General features: G+C 46.5%; 2 protein-coding genes and 1 long non-coding RNA gene across 4 annotated transcripts in view; 1 reads left to right on the forward strand and 2 right to left on the reverse strand.

Annotated features, from left to right (window-relative positions):
* Nucleotides 1–141: 141 nt before the first annotated feature.
* On the reverse strand, nucleotides 142–10,846 carry Fbl (fibrillarin). Its single transcript, XM_003461998.5, has 9 exons — nucleotides 10,693–10,846; nucleotides 5,195–5,362; nucleotides 4,997–5,098; nucleotides 4,818–4,912; nucleotides 3,700–3,870; nucleotides 2,601–2,733; nucleotides 1,494–1,606; nucleotides 381–526; nucleotides 142–251 (listed from the first exon to the last, which is right to left on the reverse strand). The coding sequence occupies exons 1-9, from the start codon at nucleotides 10,700–10,702 to the stop codon at nucleotides 227–229; spliced, it is 963 nt and encodes a 320-aa protein (XP_003462046.1). The 5' UTR covers nucleotides 10,703–10,846; the 3' UTR covers nucleotides 142–226.
* A 4,554-nt stretch (nucleotides 10,847–15,400) lies between these two features.
* Fcgbp (Fc gamma binding protein) overlaps nucleotides 15,401–20,715 on the reverse strand; it is a 36,935-nt gene continuing 31,620 nt past the window's right edge. For both annotated transcript variants that reach the window (XM_013159136.2, XM_003461985.3), the window contains 3 exons: nucleotides 18,385–18,768; nucleotides 15,689–15,951; nucleotides 15,401–15,567 (listed from right to left, as the gene is read on the reverse strand). In XM_013159136.2, the coding sequence (XP_013014590.2) occupies nucleotides 15,558–15,567; nucleotides 15,689–15,951; nucleotides 18,385–18,768 (657 nt within the window). In that variant the 3' untranslated portion in view covers nucleotides 15,401–15,557. The remainder of the gene's footprint in view (nucleotides 15,568–15,688; nucleotides 15,952–18,384; nucleotides 18,769–20,715) is intronic.
* LOC134476852 (uncharacterized) lies at nucleotides 15,791–19,336 on the forward strand. Its single transcript, XR_010048632.1, has 2 exons — nucleotides 15,791–15,979; nucleotides 16,489–19,336. It is a non-coding gene; the product is annotated as an uncharacterized LOC134476852 (long non-coding RNA).

Consider the following 20,715-nt stretch of genomic DNA (forward strand, 5'->3'; position numbering starts at 1 on the left):
ACAGCTGTGCAAGAAACAAGTAGTATTGGAGCATGCGCTGCATGACCTGATTAAAACTTTCAACCCCCACCAAGCAAAGATGACCAAGGGCAGGAGTGTCCGGTTGTCTATGATGGTCGTGTAACAATCAGTAAACAAAGCAACAGATGAGTCTTTTAATAGAAAAATCACACGTGCAACAAACAGTAGCAACACACATCTCTGGGAATCCAGACAGCATTGAACTTCAGTTCTTCACCTTGGGAGGTGGCCTGTGATTAGAAGACAGGAATGGGGAGGGAGGAGTGTCACAGGTGTCACCATTCTTGGGGTCCCCAGAACCACAGCACTCTGAATACAGGGGAGGGAGACCTGTCTTGGATTACTGGGCTCCTGCTCACCTGTACACACCCACTACCACAGCGTGGTCTCTTTCATATGGCTCTAAGGTCAGCTGCTCCTGGGGCTTCATGTTCTCCTGCTGCATCTTCTTCACTTCAGAAGCAAACACAGCCTCAGCTGAGGCTGTAGAGTCAATGCAGTTGGCCTACAGAGAAGAGAGAATTTGAGCTCTGCACCGAGCTCTGAGCTGTTTTCCTTTTTGATGATCTTTAAGCCAGAAATATGTTCTAATCAGAAACTCGAGTGAAATCCAGGTTTTGGAAATGTGGCCAAAGACTGCATTAGTGCTATCATGGGCTTTCCTCACGATAGCCCACCCTGTCCTTCAGGGTGTATTTTTATCTTGCTTTTTCCCTTTACTTGGCCCAAGCCTGTTCTATTGAGCTCGTTTCTTCCTCACTTTTTCAAATAAATTTATTCACCGTTAAAAAAAAGACAATCAGAAAAGTTTTAAATTCAAGGCCAGATGTCCTATTTATCAAAAGCCAACGTTTAAATGGGGCTTGGTGGTGGCACACATGTAATCTCAGAACTTCACAAGACTGAAACAGAAGGACCTAAACTTCAAGTCCCACTTGGGCAAATTTAATGAGAAACTATCTCAGAATAAAAAGGACTGGAGAGTGTGGCTCCAGTTTAAAGATCCTGGGCTCATTCCCCAATACCAGCAAACAGACAAACAAAGCCTACACCAAACCACAACTTTATACTAAGGATTTTTTTCTGCTGCTTCTCAGTGGTAGCAATGCTGCCAGGAACAAAGCTATCACAGATAGTCAACCTGGTGAAAGGCCCATGGGAATTCTTTGCATTTCAAATTATAACAGTTTGAAAAATGCAACTAACATTTATCTAGTATCTATGACAGGATTTGTTCTGGAAGCTTCACATGTTGATTAATCTTATGTCAGTTCTTAAAAGATAGGACTAATATTTCTAATGTTACAAGCAAAGAAACTGAGTCACAAAGGTTAAGTAACTTGCTCAAAGTCACATTGCTGGAATTCAAACACAGATGGTCAGCCTTAGCAACCTATGCTGCTTTACTCCTTAAATCCAAAGATTCCTCCCTGAGATACAACTACCCATCTTAAAGAGTCCAAGCCCCGCACCTTAATGGAAATCACAAAGTGTCCTCCATTACGCAGGAAGGTATGAGCATTTAAGGCCACAATTCGGGTTTGATCTGGCTGGGCCACATCAGCAAAGATAACATCCACCATTGCTAAGGAGAAAGGACAACAGTTAAAAGCTAGATCCACCAGAGAAGTCTTCCCAGACCCTTCCATGAGGCTGGTGTTCCACCAGCAGGCTCCTGGCGGAGTCTCCCTGCTGCGAGCTCCCTCCTCCCACTGAACCCCCTCCCTCCGCAGTGCCCACCCGAGATGGGTCCGAAGCCCACAGTCGTAACATTCATTCACTCCTCTTGTAAAACATGGTTGCCACCTACTCTGTGGCCAGCCCTGGGCTGGGCGTGGGGGACACAGAGATGATTCAGACCCGGACCCTGCCCTCGAGATGCTCCCGGGTCTGGGGGGAGATAGACATGTCATCAAAAAGACAAGTAAAGGTGAGCAGTTAAAGGCAAGAGAGTGTGAAAGACTATCAAATGAAAACAAGCTGCAGAGCAAGGGTGGGGACAGAGGCATGGAAAAGGCAAAGAAAAATGAGTGGAATGAAATGTTTTTATAGCAATGTGATTTTTTTAAATGATAAAATGGTATAAAAAAACTTTAAAAATTGGGGAAAGCAGATAGCAAATATTCTTATTGATAACCTCAGGGAAATTTGCCAGGCTATTGTTTACTTGTATTTTTAAATTTTTTCTTTTTTAAAGAGTCATTAATATTCAAAATGGGCTCTGCAGTTCAGGCCATGCTCAGTTTGTGCTAGGATGCCACTAAACAATAAGGGCCCCAGAAAGGGACTTTTAAACAGAAGCCAAAGTAGTGTAAAAGGTACCATGTTTTGGAAGGAGGCAGGAAGTGCAGGAGACCTAGGAAGCAGGGCGATCAAAGAAGTGGGCCTTTCCAGAGCTCCAGGCAGCTGTGGCAGTTACCAAACACCACCTCATCTGGCTCCCTGCCCCCTTTCCATTCCTGCAGACTCAAGAGGCCTGCTCATGTAACCTAACTGCATCTGAATCCAGGCCCCGCTAGTTCTTCCAGGAATCCTGGAGTGGCTTGTCCTAGCTGCCCTTGACCGCCTAGACCCCTCACCGATGAGCATGCGGTATTTGTGTGGGTGTCGAGCATCCTCAATCACAGGAATAATGTTGGTCCTCTTCTTGGCCAAGTTGATAAGATCACGGCCAGAACGGTGAGAGAACTCAACTGCATACACAAGACCATCCTAAAGTGAATCCAATGATAACAAATAATGATACTGGTTCTCACGTTTGGAATGAATACTTCAGGCCCCTACACTACACACAGCATCTCTTCTGGCCCCCAAATATAAAACATACCAAGTAATTTCTATTGTTATGATGTCTACATTACAGATAAGTAAAGTAAGGTATAAACACATAGAAACACTAAGGGTTATTCAGCAAACAGCAAAACTACACAACCCAAATTTGCCTGATACAAGGGCCCACGCTCCCAAAAGAATCTTAAAATCACAACCAACACACAGAGATGACATAATAAAAGCTAAGTGTATTTGCAATGGGCAAGTACTTTAGGAATTAACCTGTTAAATTTCCACAAAACCCTATCCTGGTTAAACTAAGACAGGTTTGTTAATGAAAGCTGTATCATTAAAAAATGCCTACAAAAGAGCCTGAAGTGTTTTGACCACCAAATTAAACAGCCTACAATAATCATGTTACAAGAAGTGAAGTGAAACACACAGGTACCAACACACAAGTACTCTCTATAGGAGAAACCTGTACAGCCATGCAGAAATGCAGGCCCAGAACTATGAGAACTATCAGTTCTTTAAACAGAAACAGGAAGAACAGAACTTAAAGGCATGACTTTTTTCTTTTTCTTAGACATAGGGTCTAGTTCATGTTGCTCAGGCCTCGAACTGCATCTTCTTGATGCAGCCTCCTGAGTAAATGGAATAATAGCCACATACCATTATGCCCAGCTAGGGGCACAGAATTTTAAATAACCAAACTCTCTACTCTCCCAGCTTTGGGTCCTGCTAGTGATGGTTAAACTCATGCCTACCCCACTTCCCTCAAGGCCTCAGGTTATTCTACTCATAGGCCCGGAAGGAAAGGCCAGCCCTATACCACATGGTACAGAGAGCTGCTAGGCCCCCATTCCAGATTGGCAGGGTGGCCCACCCCCAACCCATCTGACTCACCAGGCCTACGATATCGGAGACATGGGAAACTGTGGTGCCAGAGGCTGCCCCAAGGTAGAGCACCTTGGCCCCAGGCTTGATGTGGATCTGGTCCACACCCCCGAGGATCGCCGCAGCCAGTTTGGAGCGGAAAGGGTTCCAGGCTCGGTACTCAATTTTGTCATCTCCTTCCTAGGCCAGGAGAGATGGGGGCAATAGTCAGTGTAGGCTCTTCTCCAGAATTACCCCTACCCTTGGTGCCCTCAAAAGAAAGAGGGTGGTGCAATCATCATATAAGAACTGAACACACAGGCGCATAGCAGTGACCATGACAGAGCAGCCCTTGTCCTCTCATGGATGTTGCTGACTCAGAGAGAAGAGGCAGCAGGAGACAGTAAACAGTAACAATAAGACCGGCACACTTAAGTAATCATCTCCTGCTCCTGGTCCAGGCGCTGGGGACACCACAATGAAGAAGACAGATCTAGATCAGCCCTTATGGACTAAGTATACACTTAAAAAACCTACTGCAACCTGCCACAGTACATGAGGACAGATCCTGCAGAGACCAAGCCAGTAGAGCAGATGGGAAGCACAGGGAGTAGTGAACAATGGGTGAGAATGACAGGGTGGCCGGAAGGTGACTTCTGACTCAACCTGGAGGGCCAGAGGTTACCACTCAGGAATTTCAGGCAGAGGGAAAATGAACAGGAAGACCCCAAGCAGAGGTGTGGCTGAGCACAGAGAAAATGACATGAGGATGGGCAGTAAAGGCTGCTTTTGACACGAGGATGGGCAGTAAAGGCTGCTTTTGACAGACGGGGGATATGAGATGGCTTTGTCACAAAGACCAGGTGACTCTTGACCAGAGACAAAGATGATGAGAAGGAAGCAGCCCTGCACCAGCCAGTAGAGAGGAAAGCAAGGAGACCACACGTCCCTCAAGGCACTGTGAGAGCTCAAGACTTTCAGGCAGGGCTGAGTCTCAGAAGACAGGGGAGGGGAGCCTGCAGTCTGACCTATATACTGATGATCCCTGGCTGTCACATGTAGGTCATGTAGAAGGGGGCAAGGAGACTAGGCCACTTGGGACAGCATCAGCTGGGGTCTGGTGGCTTGCAGGGGGGATCACGTCTCACCGAAATGGAGACTCTCTTCTCTCCATAAACAGACTCTCCAGGGACCAGATTCTTGGTGACGAGTGCATCTTCCTTTCCACGACAAATGAAGACACCTGGTAAGTGGAGCAGAGCGGGCTGAGACTCCGAGGTCCCGCACCAGCCCTAACCTTGGAGTGGCTGCCTGCCATCTCCCTCACCCTCATGCCTGTGAGGCTCCACCATCACATTCTTCCCTGACTGGTTTCCTCTTTTTCCTCCTCGGCCACGACCACGGCTGCCACCAGACTGGAAGCCTCCACCTACACGAGAAAATTGTGGTAGGAGAAGGAGACCTCCAACTCTTCGTTCTTTGTGCCCAAGAAGGTCCTTTCCACCTCCCTTGCCGCCTCACATACCCCGTCCTCCGCCGCCACCACCTCCTCCTCGGCCTCGGCCTCTGAAGCCACCGCCACCTCGACCTCGGCCACCACCAAAGCCACCTCGGCCTCCACCACGACCGCCACGACCTCCACGGTCACCAAAGCCCCCTCGGCCACCAAAGCCACCTCCACGGGGGCTGAAACCTGTGGGCAAAACAAACAAACAAAAAGTCAAGGTAATGACACTTAAAAGGTCAAATACACTCACTCAGCAGTTGCACTCAGGTGAGAAACCAGGGAAGCCTGTGTCCCCAAACACACAGCTGAGAATGTCAACGGCAGCAGAAAACACAGGATGAACTTCTACATCCAGCGACGATAAACAAACAAAATGGAAAAGAGCCACAAGAACAACAAAGACCTTGAGTTATACACCTCAGAAAGGTGCCTTAGAATGACAATGTTAGTACAAAACACAAGTTTCTACCAAACATGTCCAAAGCAAAAAGCCTTTCTACAAAGTTTAGCAAAAACTAAAACTAACCAGTGCTGTGCTCTGTTGGTATCTAAGGTAGCCTCTCTGTCCAGAAAAGATAAAGCTGAGACTCATGATGCTGGTTACTGCCCAGGAAGGAGACATTATGGGGTTAGCAAAGAGGCAGACTACGGAAAGAGATGCAGGTCACTACTGATATTCTGGTGTTTTGGATGGGAAGCATTCTTTTTTCTTTTTTCTTTTTCTTTTTTGGAGACAGGGTCTTGCTACATAGTTCAGGCTGGCCTTGAACTCCTGCCTCTGCCTCCTGAGTGCTGAGAAGACAGCTGTGTTCCACTGTGTCAATCTGAGAGAGCAGCTATTTTGTTTCTTTCTCTTTTTTTTTCTGGTATCAGGGATGGAACTCATGACCCTGCGCTTGCCAGGCAGGCACTTACACCACTGAACTAAATCCCCAGCAGGGATAGCACATTTGCAGAACTCATTCTATTGTCAGATGAACCCACTGGCACTGTAATCTCAGCATCTGGGAAGCTAAAGTAGCAGGATCTGAAATTCTAGCCCAGCCTGGGCAACTTAGTGAGACCCTGTCTGAAAATTAATTAATAAATAAGGGTTGCAGATATAGCTCGCTGTGTTGGCCTGCCCCTAAATTAGAGAACCCTGAGTGTGTGTGAATGCACTGCAGCAAGAGTCCCCTAGAGCCTGGAAACACCTTCCTACCTTCTCGCCACGACCTTGTATCTGCAATAAAAGTGCCACACAGCACCCTCCAAGAAGGGGAATTCACCATAACACAGTTCCCTGCTGGCCCATCTCCCCGCTCACAAGCTCCCAGCATTCTACTCTTTAACGGTATTAAAGACAAAAATGTCATTTTGTTTCTCCTTTATTTTTGTTTTTTTCTTTCTTGGAAAAATGTAATTTAATGTCTATTACTAATTTAATTTTTTCAAAACTCCCAATCACAACCAAGAACTGCTTATTTTATCAAGGGAGAAAAAAGGGGAAGGGGACAACCAAATTGTCCTTTTAAGGGTGGGCAAAAATCTACATGTTGTTTAAGGGTTGACTACATGGTCAAAAACTTTAAAAATAGATTATGAAGACTATTTTTGTCACATCAGGACAGAGCAAATATTGTTCATTGAGCACAAAACATTGTTTGAAGCAGACCAAATTCTTTCTGTGCTAAATAGATTTAATATGTGACTTTTCTGTGGTGAATACAAAGGCTCTGAAGCATTGTTCTGAAAAACCACATAAATTAGCTGGGTGTGGTGACACACGCCTGTAATCTCAGTACTGGAGGCCAAGGCAGGAGGATCACTGCGAGCTCAAGGCCAGGCTGGGCTACACAGTGAGTTCATGGCCAGCCTGGAACACATACTGAGACCCTGTCTCAAGAATCGGGGGGGGGGATATATATATATATATATATGAATTATTAAGCCAGCCTCAAAATTCGTGATGGTTTAAAATGACTTCACCACGTAAACTATCCAATTTTTCAATATAAACTTGCTAACATTTTTGTAAAGATGCATCCTGTTCACACTTTGTGCTATCTTCACACATCTTAATGGTATTAAAGATGAAAATGTAGTTTTTTTTCTGCTTTATTTTACTCTAGGCCTTTTCTGTTGCTTTGAAAACATAATTTAGTAGCTATTACTAATTTAATTTTTAAAACATTTCAGGCCAGGGATTTAGCTCAGCAGTGTAAGCACCTGCCTGGCAGGTATGAGGTCATGAGTCTGATCCCTGGTACAAAAAAAAAAAAAAAAAGACAGAGAAAAATTTCAAAACTCTTGACCATACAATAAGCAGGAACTGTTCATCTTGTATCTCCTCCCTCTACTTTCCACACAGCAAGAAGCCAATGGATGTTGGGCGCAGGGTGCTGGGGTTCAAACCTAGCAGCACACTACCATGGAGCCACATCCCCAGCTCACACTTTTTTTTAAACAGGGTCTCACTAAACTGCCCAGGCAGGACTCGAATTTCCAATCCTCTCCTCATAGTCTCCAGGATTAGAAGTGTGAGGCACCACACCAGCTTGGATGATCTTTTTAAAACAGCAAATCAGGTCTTATTATTTCCCTGCTCAAATAGCTCCAAGAACTTTCTACCACATCCAAAATAAAAATTCCTTTCCCTGGGGTAAATGAGCTACACCTTGCTTAATTCCTGGAACTCAAGAGATTCAGATTTAACCGTGCCAGACATGGGGACTTTGGAGAGCTCCCCAGGGTAAGACCAATTGAGAAAACCACGATGCCAGGAATCTGGCCTTCACTGACTTCCCAGATGAGCCCTGTGCTCATCCCACCGATGGATAAACGAACACAGCAGCTTCTGTAACACCTGTAACCCGACTATCTGCTGTTCCCCTGCCTGGCTCCTGCAGAGAGTGGCACTGCCCCCACTTCTCTGCAGCTAGGTCTCAAACTAAAATGTTACTGACTCAAAAGGGCCTTTCTGACCACCCTACTTACTTCTCTGTATAGCAACAATCACACATGTTATTATTAACATTGTCACCATTGCCTCCCCCAACACAGTCAAGCACCAAATGCATGAGGATTTTTAGTTGTTTCCATCACCACCACATCCTTAGTGCCCTGCACAACATCCAACACAAAGTAAAAGCTCAATTAACATTAAATGAGCAATTGCCTGCTGATGACTCCTAATTCCCTGGTCCTGTTCAGATCACAGGTGACCCCTGGCCCTCCCTTCATGTATTCCACGCAGGGAGGTCATTCATGACCTAAAAGAGCAGGGAAAGATCATAGGTGTCACTTTCCACCTTGGACCTGTAAAGACTAAATGACTTTATATACAAAAGCACTCATACATAATATACAGCCTGGAACAGTCTGAATATTGTTATTTAAACTAAGGAGTTTCCTCTCTCCCCTACTTAGGTGAGAAGCCAATAGATAGGCCTATTGAGACCCTCTCATCTAAAACATCAGCGACCAGGCAAGTGTGGGAACCATGGGGTGCAGTAGGCTTCAATATAAACTTTCAGTCCCAGATACTCAACAAATTTTAACCCATTTCAGATGCTAGAGATCTTAGGAAAATGTACCACGAAGACTGAAGATGCACTCCTCAGGAAAAACACACATACAAATTCTTCTGGAAACTGGGGGGAAGGGCTCTCACGGACTCCCTGATTTATAATCTGTTCTTGTTCCACAACCTTCCCTAGCTGCAAAATGTTCACTCTCTCCTTCCGGTTACATACCCCAAACCTGTAGTTAGTCCTGGCTCCTCTCTCACACACACAACCTGCTAGCTCTATTTTCAATACATATTCCCAAACCAGAAAATTTTGTCAGCAAGTCCACTGATACTGCCCTAGTCCAAGTCCCATCATCTCCGAGGTTTCAGCAACAAATTCCCATTGATGTGTCTGCTTCCTCCTTTGCTCCCCTACAGTTTACACACTGAAGCAAGAAGGATCCCCTTTACACATGTTAACCACACTGCCTTACAGTCCTCCTCAATCTTCCATAGGTTTCCTCTCACCACGACTAAAATCTTTAGTGAAGAGCTGACCTCTAACAATTTCTTCCACTTCACAGTCTACCATGCAGTGGAGAGGTCGGAGGGAAGAAGGTGCATCCTCCATGCCTGGGGAAATCAGTCCACAAGATGCCTGCAGGCATGTCAGGGTCTTAGCTTAGCAGGCCCTACCCTTCTGTGTGAAAGTCCCCCAACACTACAGAACCAGGACCTGGGGTGGGGATGGGGGGCTGAATCCACAGTCCCCTGCAGATGACTCCCACCTCTCCACCTGCATGCACACACACAGGAAGAAAACCCAAGAAAATCCGCACTGGGAATCACAGTCTTTTAGCAAGGATGAAAAACTCCCTGAACAATGGAGCAAGTTCTCACAGAGAGGCAGAGGTTGGGCAGGCCTAATTTAAGAAGCTGTTAGACATCAGGGACAAGAACCCTAGCTTTAGCTGGATGTAGAGGCTGTATGCCTGTAATCCCAGAACTAGGGAGGCTGAGGCAGGTCGAGGCCAGCCTGGGTTACACAATGAGCTCAAGGCCAGCCTGAACTACACAGCGCGACCCTGTCTCCAAAGGAAAAAAAAAAAGAACCCTAGCTTTGTTCCCTTTAAGACAAAGGTAACAAAACCAGTACCATTATATATCAAGCACTGCTATTTTCTTTTAAAAATATGACCTCATTTAATCTTAACAGGCTGCCATTTTATTGATCAGAAAAATCGAGGCTCAGAGGGGCGAAGCCACTTGTTCAAGGTCACTTGGGAGGCTAACAAGCTCAACCAGAAATGAAAACCAAACTGAACCCTTCAACTGTCAAAGCCAGGGATATTCATCATTCCACCAGGAGGGAAGGTATAGGTTCAACAGAATAACGGGAAATATGGACTGAAAAAACTACCCAGGCTCTGTGATTACCCTCTCTCCATCCGCTAAGACCAGGCTCGTGAAGTTTCTCTTATCACAGAGTTGGAAATCCTAGGCCCTCAAATCTCCACACCAACTTCGGGGACCCACCTCCCTGGATGTGTAGAGAGCGGGGAAGTAGGCCAAAAAGCTTTGCACACTACAAAGTGGGGTGCCTCATCCACCCTAACTTCTCAAAACCAGCTCCCAGACCTAAGATCCGAGGCTCTCCATCTCCGACCCGAGGCAGATCCACAAAACCCATGCTCAAGAGATCCAAGGCCCCGGATCCAGACTCGATCAGGATCCTCGAATGCAGTTCCTATCCCCGTATCTAAAACCCGCCTCTGTTAAACGAATTCGTGATCACGACCCCCAATCCCCAGGTTAAGGCCCGGGACTCACGACCGTGACTCCTAAGCCGGTCACAAACCCCCCCAGTCTTCCCCAGGTCAAGATCTATCTTCAGGCAGAACCAGGATCCCCGCCCAACGCCAGCCCAGATCCTAGGCTCAGAGCACGACCCCTGCGCCCAAGCCAAAGCACCCGGAAGTCCCGCTCGCCCCAGCCCCTGAGCCCAGACCCCAACTCCAGACAGCACCTGGCTTCATGGTGAGCGCTAAACTGCGCTGCCCGTAGCTTATCCGGCTTTCCTGACTCCACGAGCCCGGAGCTTTCGCACGTGGAAAGGAGCGCAGGCGCGCGACGGCGTAGGACGCGAGACGCAACCGCGTAGCCCCGCCCACTAGTTGTCCTGCCAACCGGGAGTTCCGCGTACGTGCAGTGGGCGGGGATTCCCCAGACCCTGAGGTTCTGCAGTTTCTCGCGCTGTCAGTCCCTGAGTTTTGCTAGCGCTGCGATCTCTAACCGTAAAGCTGCTTCCGGTTTCCCTCAGGTGGGTGTGAGTAGCAGTCTTGGTACGGGTTCTGCCCTGTGCCTCACTTTCCCCGAAATGAGCTGTTAGCTGCCCACTCTTCTGGGTAGAGACGTTATATTTTATTCGTTGATTGTGTTAGTGGGAAAAAAAGAATTGGGCTCCCAACTTACAACCCTCCTGCCTCAGCCAGTATACTTTGGTTTCTTACTTGCTCAGGTAATATATTATTCCTGTTCCAGTTGCATTTGCTTCTGGTCTCTTAGAAATGGCTGGTCCCTGTGATACATAGCTGCTCACTATCACACACATTGTATAAACCAGTCCCCAATTGACAAGCCATTCTGCCTCTGTACTTCTTGCTTTTTTATCTCATATAAACCTTAGACCACCAGAGATCAGGGCCTGATATTCTGGGAATGATCCCAATTAGTGCCTGTCGGTGTAAGTATATCTGCCTCCAAATCCTGAGTGTCGTTTCAGTGTTTTTGTTTGCCTTTGCAGAAGTGGCCTAAGCAAAGAAGGTGCATGACCTGACTTGAAGCTCTTCTGGATGCATGTGGGACACAGACTGGGGGAGGAGGGGTGGGAACAGGAAGGCCAGGAAGCGGCCCTCTGCAGTGGACCAGGGAGGAGGCAAGGATGGACAAGATTAGAGAGAGCAGGGGCAGAAGATATGGGGAATGAGTAGATTCTGCCCAAGCACTGAGCATTTTTGGCTTTGCAATATCCAACACTAATATCTACCATGTATTTAATTTATAATTTAAAGCAGCAGTAATATTCTGAGAATTCTAAAAACCTTCTGGAGAGTCCGTGGTTCTATAGCCGAGACACAAAGGCTGTTGCCATCCCTTCCATGCTGCTGTGGCCTAGAACAGGCCTGGAGGAGCTCAGGAAATCTTTATTGGATGAGTGGAGGAACTGCTGCTGCTCTGAGTTCTCTGTAAGAATATTCTAACTGCACAATGTCACCAATTTGCACAGAAACATTCCTGGATATTTGTATGACATTAAGAAAAACCTGTTTAAATTTTAACAAGTATGGGATGAAGTAGTTAACTCTGTTACGGATTTCTAGGAACTGTGCAGTCATTCAAATGAGTCCAGTGCAGGATAATGTTACCTATTTCCTATGGGTTATACTGTAGGCCCTCATTTTTTATTCCTTTCAGTATTGGGGATTGGATCCAGGAAACTCTACCTCTGAACTACATCTCTGGTCCTTTTTACTTCTTATTTCCAGACAAGTTCTCACTATATTACCCACGTTGGCCTTGAACGGGTGATCCTCCTGTCTCAGCCTCCTGAGCAGCTGAGATTACAGGCATGTGCCGCCATGCTGCACTAACTTTTTTAAGCAATAAAAATCCTCAGAGTACAGTGTGAATTTGGGGTGTTACCCCTCTTTCTTGAAATCCTGGCACCCTCTTCTGGTTCTGAGGTATTTCATCTTCTAACTTGCTCTGCAGACCTGAAACTGGCACTGTCCAGGAGAACTCAGCGAGCGCCTGCTGTTCATGTGTGGGGGATACAGTTGGGGTTGAGACAGACCCAGGCTCTGATTCTCGGAGTTGCCAGTCCAGTGGAGGAGACAGACTGGCCCCACACCACGGCAGTCCATAACGGTGGGGGCCAGGCTGGGGGAGGTGTGACAGACAGGGCAGGGCTGGGAACCACCTGGAGCTCTCTGCAATGGTGCACATCTCCTCAGCTCCCTTGGAGGCTCCTTTTACCTCCCTGCTCTAGCCACCCTCTGCTCTCCCCAAAGGCACAGCCCTTCCAGGTGGGGCCAGTTTACTCCTCTTTACCCCCTGGCCCACTGGATCTGCAGATGCAGTAAGACCCTCCTTGCTCTTCCACACCACTTCTAAACACCTCCTTTCTATCTCCTCCCCAAACCTCTAACTTTGAAGTTTACACAGTCACAAGGTAACGTCTGCCCCTGATTTTATTGCCAGGGCCATAGGCTCCCAAGTCTCTTCGGCTCTGTACTTTTAGCTCTGGCACCACTGCTCCCCACTGCTCCTGTCATTGTTCTCCATGAACATCAAATTCAAGCTCATGATCCTTCAAATTTCTCAATGCTCTGCCCTTTCCTCCAGGGCCCTTGGCCTTCACCCAATCTTTCCTGCCTGTAGACCCAATGCTGGAGATACTGGGGTGACTGTGATACTCCCAGAGGTCCTAGCCTGCTGGGAGAGAAAGACCCACATCCTGACAGTGACCATTACCAAACTACAGCCTCTACAGCATCTCACATTGTGGTTTATATCCAGGTGACCCCCAAAGCCTCATGTGCTCACAGGTCGGGATTGGGGAGGTGACTGGATCATGGAGGTGTGATACCCTTTAATGGATTAGTCCAGATGAGTTTGTAACTAAATATGATAAATGTAATTTGGGAGGTGAACCTGGCAGAGGGAGGAGGCTCACCGGGGGCGTGGCCTTAAGGGTGTAACTTCCCTCCTTCCCTCTGCCCGTGATAGCTCTCTACCTCCCCTTGCTGTGGCCATGAGCTCTTTCTCTTCTGCCATGCCTCCCTTTGGAGCCAATGAATTGTGGATTGAGTCCTCTACAAACTTTCAGTCAAAAAACCATTCCTCCTTAGAGTTTTGGATGTTGGGTATTGTGTCTCAGAGACAAGAAAGTAATGAAGACATCCTGGTTCTGTACATCTACTTTCTGCCCATCACCTCCTATGTCCCCACCTCAATTTCTCAAAACTTAGCGCTCCAAGAGCCATCATTCCCAACAACCCACTAAGCTCATCACCTTTGCACCCGTGCCCCATCCCCTCCTGACCAGACTACCCTACCTGGCCAGACTCCCTACCCACCTTTACCACCACACCTGTGCTCACCTGTGCCAATATCCTGACAGCTGAGTATAGATGGAGAAAGATGTAACCACTCTAGCTGAATCTTTTTTTAAAAAAAAATTCCTTGAAAGAATTGTCTGTACTTATTGTCTTCACTTCCCATGTTTCTCTTTAAATCAGATTTCCACCTCCATCACTGCACCAAAATGTCAACTAAGGACTTCCAGGTTGCTAATGCCAAGTGGTACATTTTCTGCCTTCATCTTACTTATTAGCATCAGCATCTGACACTCTTTGGTGTTTAAGTAATGTGCTTTTCCATCTAGCATTCAGCACCTCCTCTTATAGTTGGGATCCAGAATGTCTCCCCAAAGTCTCATTGTGTTGGAGGGCTGATTGCCAGTGATGAGATTTGAACAACTGAGTGGATGTGAAGACTCTTTCCCTGCTGCTTCCCAGCTGCTGGGAGGTGGGCAGCTTTCTTTTGCCCACCCTTCAGCCATGATGTTCCTGCCTTGGCATCTGCCAACCATAGACTGGGGCCTCAGAAACCGTGAGCCAAGTAAATCCCTCCTCCATTAAACTGACCCCTGAAGTGGGGTCTAGACTCCTGCTCTGGTTACCATGCATGGTGGGAAAGAAAAGAAAGAGCAAAGTAGCAGGGATCTGGGGCAACCACTTGTTCTCTAGGAACAAAAGGCCATGAGGACCCTTGGTATTTGTTTATCTGTTTGTTACACCTGACTCAAGGACAATAGAGAAGGGCAGTGAGTGCTTCCAGGAACACTGATGAGGACTACAAGGCTCAGGAAGATTAAAACATTCCTGCAAGGACAAAGACAGAGTTTCCTCAGGTGCCTTTTCCTCTTTAGCAGATCTTGCCCTATGAGTGACACCCAGTCCTTAGCCCTAGGTCTTCCAGCTGTGACCAGAAAAGAGAGGGGAGTTTTCATGTTCCAATCCAGCCCAGAAGGGCAGGACGAGGACAAGCTTGGATGTGCCCTAGACTCAGTTTATAACACATGGTCACCAACACTATGTAACAGGTGGTTTGCACCAGCAACAAGGATCTGACCCTTATGTCAGTGATGATGAACACTTCAGAGCTTTCAGTGATAGCCACCTTCTGTGGCACACACGCCCCAGGTTTAGCACTGCTATCTAAGGTCTGTTAGTGCCTTCCCTTCAATCCTTGATTGGGGATTGGGGAAGGGGGGCTAGATTAACACCCTGAATCTTTATTTCAATTATATGAGATAAAAACTGGCATTAATTTCACTTTAGAGACAAGGAAACTGTGTCAGAAAATTAGTAACTTGCTAGGGTTATAAATGTTAAATCCACAATCAGTAGATCTCTCCCCCTCTTTCTCGCTCTTTCATTCATTTCTTCCTTTCATCTAACCATTCATCTTATCGTCCATCTATTCCTCTAATCCATATCGACATCTTCTTATTTCCCCAGACACCCTTTCCACACTCCCACCGCCTGTTTCTCCCTGTACCCATGCATCTATGCACGCATCCTCTCTCACCCGTATTTACCATGTGCCAGACACCCTGCTCACTGGGGAGGAAAATGGAGGGTGAAAGGCATGAGACTAACACACTGGCATGCAGCTGGGCTTCAGAGATTTATTAAATGCTCTCCCATTCAGCCTCAGTGGCTCAGCAAAGGAATAGAGCAGGGTAGGGGTACACAGTGCATCCTTCAAACACTGTAATCTCTAAGGTGTCAGGTCTCGAAGTCTTCATTCCTAGTCGATGACTGATCAGTTATCACTGCAAGAAACAGACAGCGTGTTTTGAGGACTAAGCACCCATCTGCAATGCCCCTTTCCCATGAGGATCCAGGTGGGTGTCCTTCCCTCAAGAAGCCTGACTTCCACACCACATCCCTCACCATGTGGAGAAGTCTGGTGCTTCCCATTTCTCCACCGCTTCTTCTCCAGTCAAGTCATTGTCCTGTTTTCCATCAAAGTTTCCACAGGCCCCACATAGCTTGCCAGCGAGCTCATCATCAACCGTCACCTCCAGGTGCCCGTCGCTTCCCAGCCGCACCCGGACCCCTGCCTTCTGGCTGACTACCACAGAACCGTCAGAAGCCCGGCTGATTGACACAGATGTCAGCACTTCAGCTGGGAGATCCACTTGCTGGCCATTCACCTGGTAGTGGGCACAGGCAAACAAAGAGGTGAGACCCAGAGCCACAGGATAGCTGGGCTGTTACCAGCAGGGAGACTGGTTTTCCCAAAGCCTTATGTGGTCCTGGGAAGGAGGCTGGATTGGAGTGTGGGATGCTGAATTAAGGTGTGACGCTGGGATTAAGGGTGCCCCGTGCTGGGTGTGGGTGGCACCATACAAAAGGTAGGTAGCTCGTGTGGAATAGAAAGAAACAAGTTGCTTCACTATTTTGCTCTCTTCTGCTTTGCCATGGGCTATTTCTCCTCTGCAGTGAAGGAAGGAAGGAGGGGATCAGGGGAGAAAAGCATGTTGTACCTGACAAATAAACAGTCAAACCCCAGGATCATCTTGTTTGGTTCTAGTTTTCAGAATAAAAGAACCCTTTTGTGTGGGCTGTAAATTAGTGGCTCTCTAACAAAAATGACCTTATCCCTCAGTTTTGTAATGTTGTTGCCTGAAGGTAAGTAATGATCTTGGCAAATATAGTCACGTGAGAATATTTCTGTTCCTTTATTGTAGGCTGCAGACTCAGTAACCATGTATTTGCTTTAAATAACTGTTCTGCTTCGGGGGATAATTTAACACTTCTAATTGTCTTTGAAACTTCTTTGAAAGAGGTGACCTCTTCTGTCCAAATACTTTTTGTGTCTCACTTCTCCTCTGCCAGATGACTGGTGACATAGACAAAGAGGAAAGGTAGGTACAGACCTGAGAAGATGGGTGGGAAGGAAGGAAGGAAGGAAGGAAGGAAGGGAGGGAGGGAGGGAGGGAGGAAATAAAGGAGGAGAAATAGAGGTGGAAAGTAAATCCTGAAAGGAAGGATAGATGCGACAAACAGTAGATGGAGACTCAGTGGATAGAAAGCCTTACCAGCTGCCAGCTTTTCAAGTATAAGAACTGAGTCTGAGCCATCTCTGTTACCTAGCATAGAGCCTGGCACAGAAGGAACAGGGCCGACTTTATTCATAAAACCAAACTTTACCTCGCACCTTCTAGCTGCCAAGTCCTGATGTATCAGAGATAAGAGGGGAGTTGAGATGGTTAGGACCTCTGCTCACCTGAAATTCATGTTCCAGTGATGGAGAACGGTGCTGAACACCTTCTGGGAGTTCCCTTCTGCTAGGCTAAAATTGTGGTGATCGCTAGGCAGAGGGTTCGTACGTGACCAACTCCCAGTGAAAACCCCAGGCACTGAAACTTGAATGAACTTCCCTGATAGATAACATTTCACAGAGGGTTTGGTTTGGTTTGGTTTGGTTTTTGGTTTGGTTTGGTTTTTTTCACTTCTTTGTTGTGGTACTGAGGTTTGAACCTAAGGCCTTTGCACTTAGCTATATACCCAGCCTTTTTCAAATTCTTATAATTTAAGATAAACTCCTGCTAAATCACCCAGGCTGGGCTCAAATTTACAATCCTCCTGCTTCAGCCTCCCAGAGTACTGAGATTACAAGCGAGTGCCACCACACCTGGCTTATTTCACAGGTTTTCTCACAGATTACTATTTCTGGGGAATTAAATATATCTGATGTGATTCCACAAGAAGAGGATGCATGGCAGCTTGTGTCCAGTTTCTTCTGGATTTTGCTGGATTCGTCTTTCCCCAGTAATGATTTTGCTTGGTAAAAGCTTTTCATTGTGGTAATTCTTAGTTTAAGTGTAGCTGAGTTCTTCTGGTGAATCATGGAACCTAGAAATGCTCTTGAGGAACCCTGACACATCAGGTGACCCCTGCCTGACCAATTACATCCCTAAGTCCACAGTGATTGGTTCCAGCAGTGGGCATGTGATCCAAGTTGACCCTATAAGAAAAAGATTCTAGATCTCTGTTGGATCACTGTCTGTTAAGTAGTTTAGCTGTAGGGTGTAGACCTGGGTCAGCTGGCAAGTTGTCTTTGACCCTGTCTGAGAAAGGTGATTTGGTAAACAAGAAGTCTAAAAGGTAGAGGTACAAATCTCTGATTATTTTGCTAGGACAATGACATTCAGCTACTCCTGAGGCTATATCTTTGGATTTTCTAGTTATATGAGACAATAATTCATCTTTGCTGAAGGCAGTTTGAACTTGGTTTTCTGTCACTTTAAACCAGCAGAGCCTTAATATTAATATCAAAACTACCAAGTTATGTGAGTACATTTTTGCTACTGAATGACTCAGCCACTCTGGGCATGAATGGCATATGCCTGTAATCTCAACACTCTGGAGGCTGAGGCTTCAATCGAGTGAGATCCAGTTGAACCCCACCCACCAAAATTTCAGCCAGAACAGAGTGGACTATTTCTGAAATGTTTAAAATATAGAGATCAAACTGTAGAGATCTGGATAAGGGAAACAACAAGGCAACCTGGAGCATGAGTCGCTGTGATATAAGGAACAAAAGCCCAAGTAGAGACATTTCCCAGCATGTCCCAGCTTACCCAGACGCCCTTGCTTCGGGTCACAGTCACTATCCCGTCCTTGAAGAAGATGTGGACCTTGTCCACAGCCTTGGCATTGTTCTTGCAGGACTGGACGTCAGCAAGCACACGGTACCAGGGGATGCTCTCCTCTAGTCCTGAACAATGGGAAGAGAGCTCATAGATGCCAGGGGAGCCAATGGCGCTGTGGACACCGTCGAAGGTGGTGAGGTTGGCACCCACAGAGATGGAACAGAGCCCATGGGCCACATGGCAGACCCAAGATCCTTCCTGGAGATCACAGACTTGGTCTGCTGGGCAGCTGGTGGCCTGGCATGTCAGGCCAGTTCTTGAGGAGCATGAGCAGCACTCACTGCAGTCTGACATTAGCAGGCTGGTGTTCACCTGTGCACAGAAAGGGGCCAGGTTGGGGTGGTGTGAGGCACTGCACACCTCCAGCCACCCTCTGTTTCATGCAGTGTGTGTTTTTGTTTTGCATTTTGTAGTATTAAGATTTGAATCCAGGGCTCTTTTCAATGAGCTACATCCCCAGCTCTTTTTTTATTTCTTACTTTAAAACAGTCTGGTGCTACGCATGGTGGTTCATGCCTGTAATCCCAGCACTCAGGAGGCTGAGACAGGAGGATCACCATGAGTTCAAGGCCAGGCTGGGCTACATGGAGAGATCGTGTCTCAAAAAAACCAAAAATAATAAATACAGAAATAAATAACATTTAAAAAAACCAGTCATGCTAAATTGCCACATTGCCCAGGTTAAGCTTGAACCCATGATCTTTTTGCCTCACGCTCCCAGAGTGCACGGGTTACAGGCATGTGCCAACATACTTGGGCTTGCAGGTGGTCTCCCAGCAGACTCCCGTTCAAAAGCAGAGTGCATTTTCACTACCCATGAACCCAAGCTGGTCCCCAGACTGTGCCTTGTCAATAAAACAGCAGAAGCACTGTTGTAGAAGGTTTGTTTGTGAACCTCAAGAACTTCATCTCTCATTGGGAATCCTGTGAGAGCGTCACTGTGACAGCACGGCTCGATTCGTCCCCTGGAGGATGAGTGACTGAGTGAACAAAGACTGCTGTCAGCTCAGGTCATGCCCTACAGTTAGTCCCCCCGCCCAACTCATGTAAGGGTGGAAACTTAATCCAACTATGGTGTTTATAGGTGGGACCTTTGAAAAGTGACTAAATTAGATAAATTACTGGGATGGAACCCTCCCCATAACTGGAAGAAGACTCCACACATTGAGATAAACACATGTTCCTATTATACTGTGATTTACCACTGAGCATGGTAGTGCACGCCTATAATCTCAGCACTCAGGAGGCTGAGACGGGAGGATTGCCGCAATTTCAAGGCCAATTTGGACTACATAGTGAGTTCAAGACCAGCCTGAACTGCTGCATAGTGAGACTCTGTCTGTAAACAAACACTGATGTGATTTAGCCAAACTGGAGCCTGGATCATGTTGCTTGAACTTCAGTCTCCAAACCTGAGAGCTAAATAAACCCTTTTCTCTATAAAGTAGCATTTGCTTACAGAAAGCTGACTAATTCACCATTTTAGGCTAGGCAGTCCTCGACAGATATACCAAGTAACTACAAATACAAGAGCCAACTCAGGGCATAGCAGCTGAACTACCTCATCCAAACTGCAGTCACAGAATTACAAATGAAGCAAAAAGTTGTGTTTTAAGCAACACATTCTAACATGATTTGCAGCCCAGCAAAAGCTAACTGTTAAGATAAGGGTGGGCACTGCGACATCACAGAGTCCTGGTACCCACACCTTTTTTCCAGAACACAGGACCCTGAAAGTCTATTTTTAGGAACTGACTTTCTTCTGGTTTTTTTCCTCCTTTCTGACCTTCATTATCTTTTTCTTTTCTTTCTTTTCATTTTTTTCCTTAAGTGTGTATACTAGGGATTGAACCCAAAGCCTTCACATCAAGCTACATCCCCTGTTATTTCTTTATTATTTTTGAGACTGGATCTATTTATATCCAGGGCAAGGATTCCTAGAGCAAGTGTGGCATAAGGTCAACAATCGAAGCTCTGCATGAAGGGTATACAGGCGTGCTTTGTAGTGTTCTTGCAACTATTCTTAACTTTGAATTCTTCAAAAATAAAATTTGACAACTTTGAAAGAGAAAAAAATCAACATAGTTAACAAATACAGTCACCTCTGTGGAGACCAAAACCTGAGGATGCTCAAGTCTCTTATGCAAAAAGGCATAATATTTGTATTTTACCTATACATGTCCTTCTGTTCCTTCTTTCTTTCATTCTTTCACTTTGGGTAGTGGGAATCGAACTCAGGACCTGTGCTTGCCAGGCAGG

The sequence above is a fragment of the Cavia porcellus genome, unplaced genomic scaffold (assembly GCF_034190915.1).
Source record: "Cavia porcellus strain 051 isolate PalLab524CR breed Dunkin Hartley unplaced genomic scaffold, mCavPor4.1 scaffold_7, whole genome shotgun sequence".
NCBI lineage: Eukaryota > Metazoa > Chordata > Mammalia > Rodentia > Caviidae > Cavia > Cavia porcellus.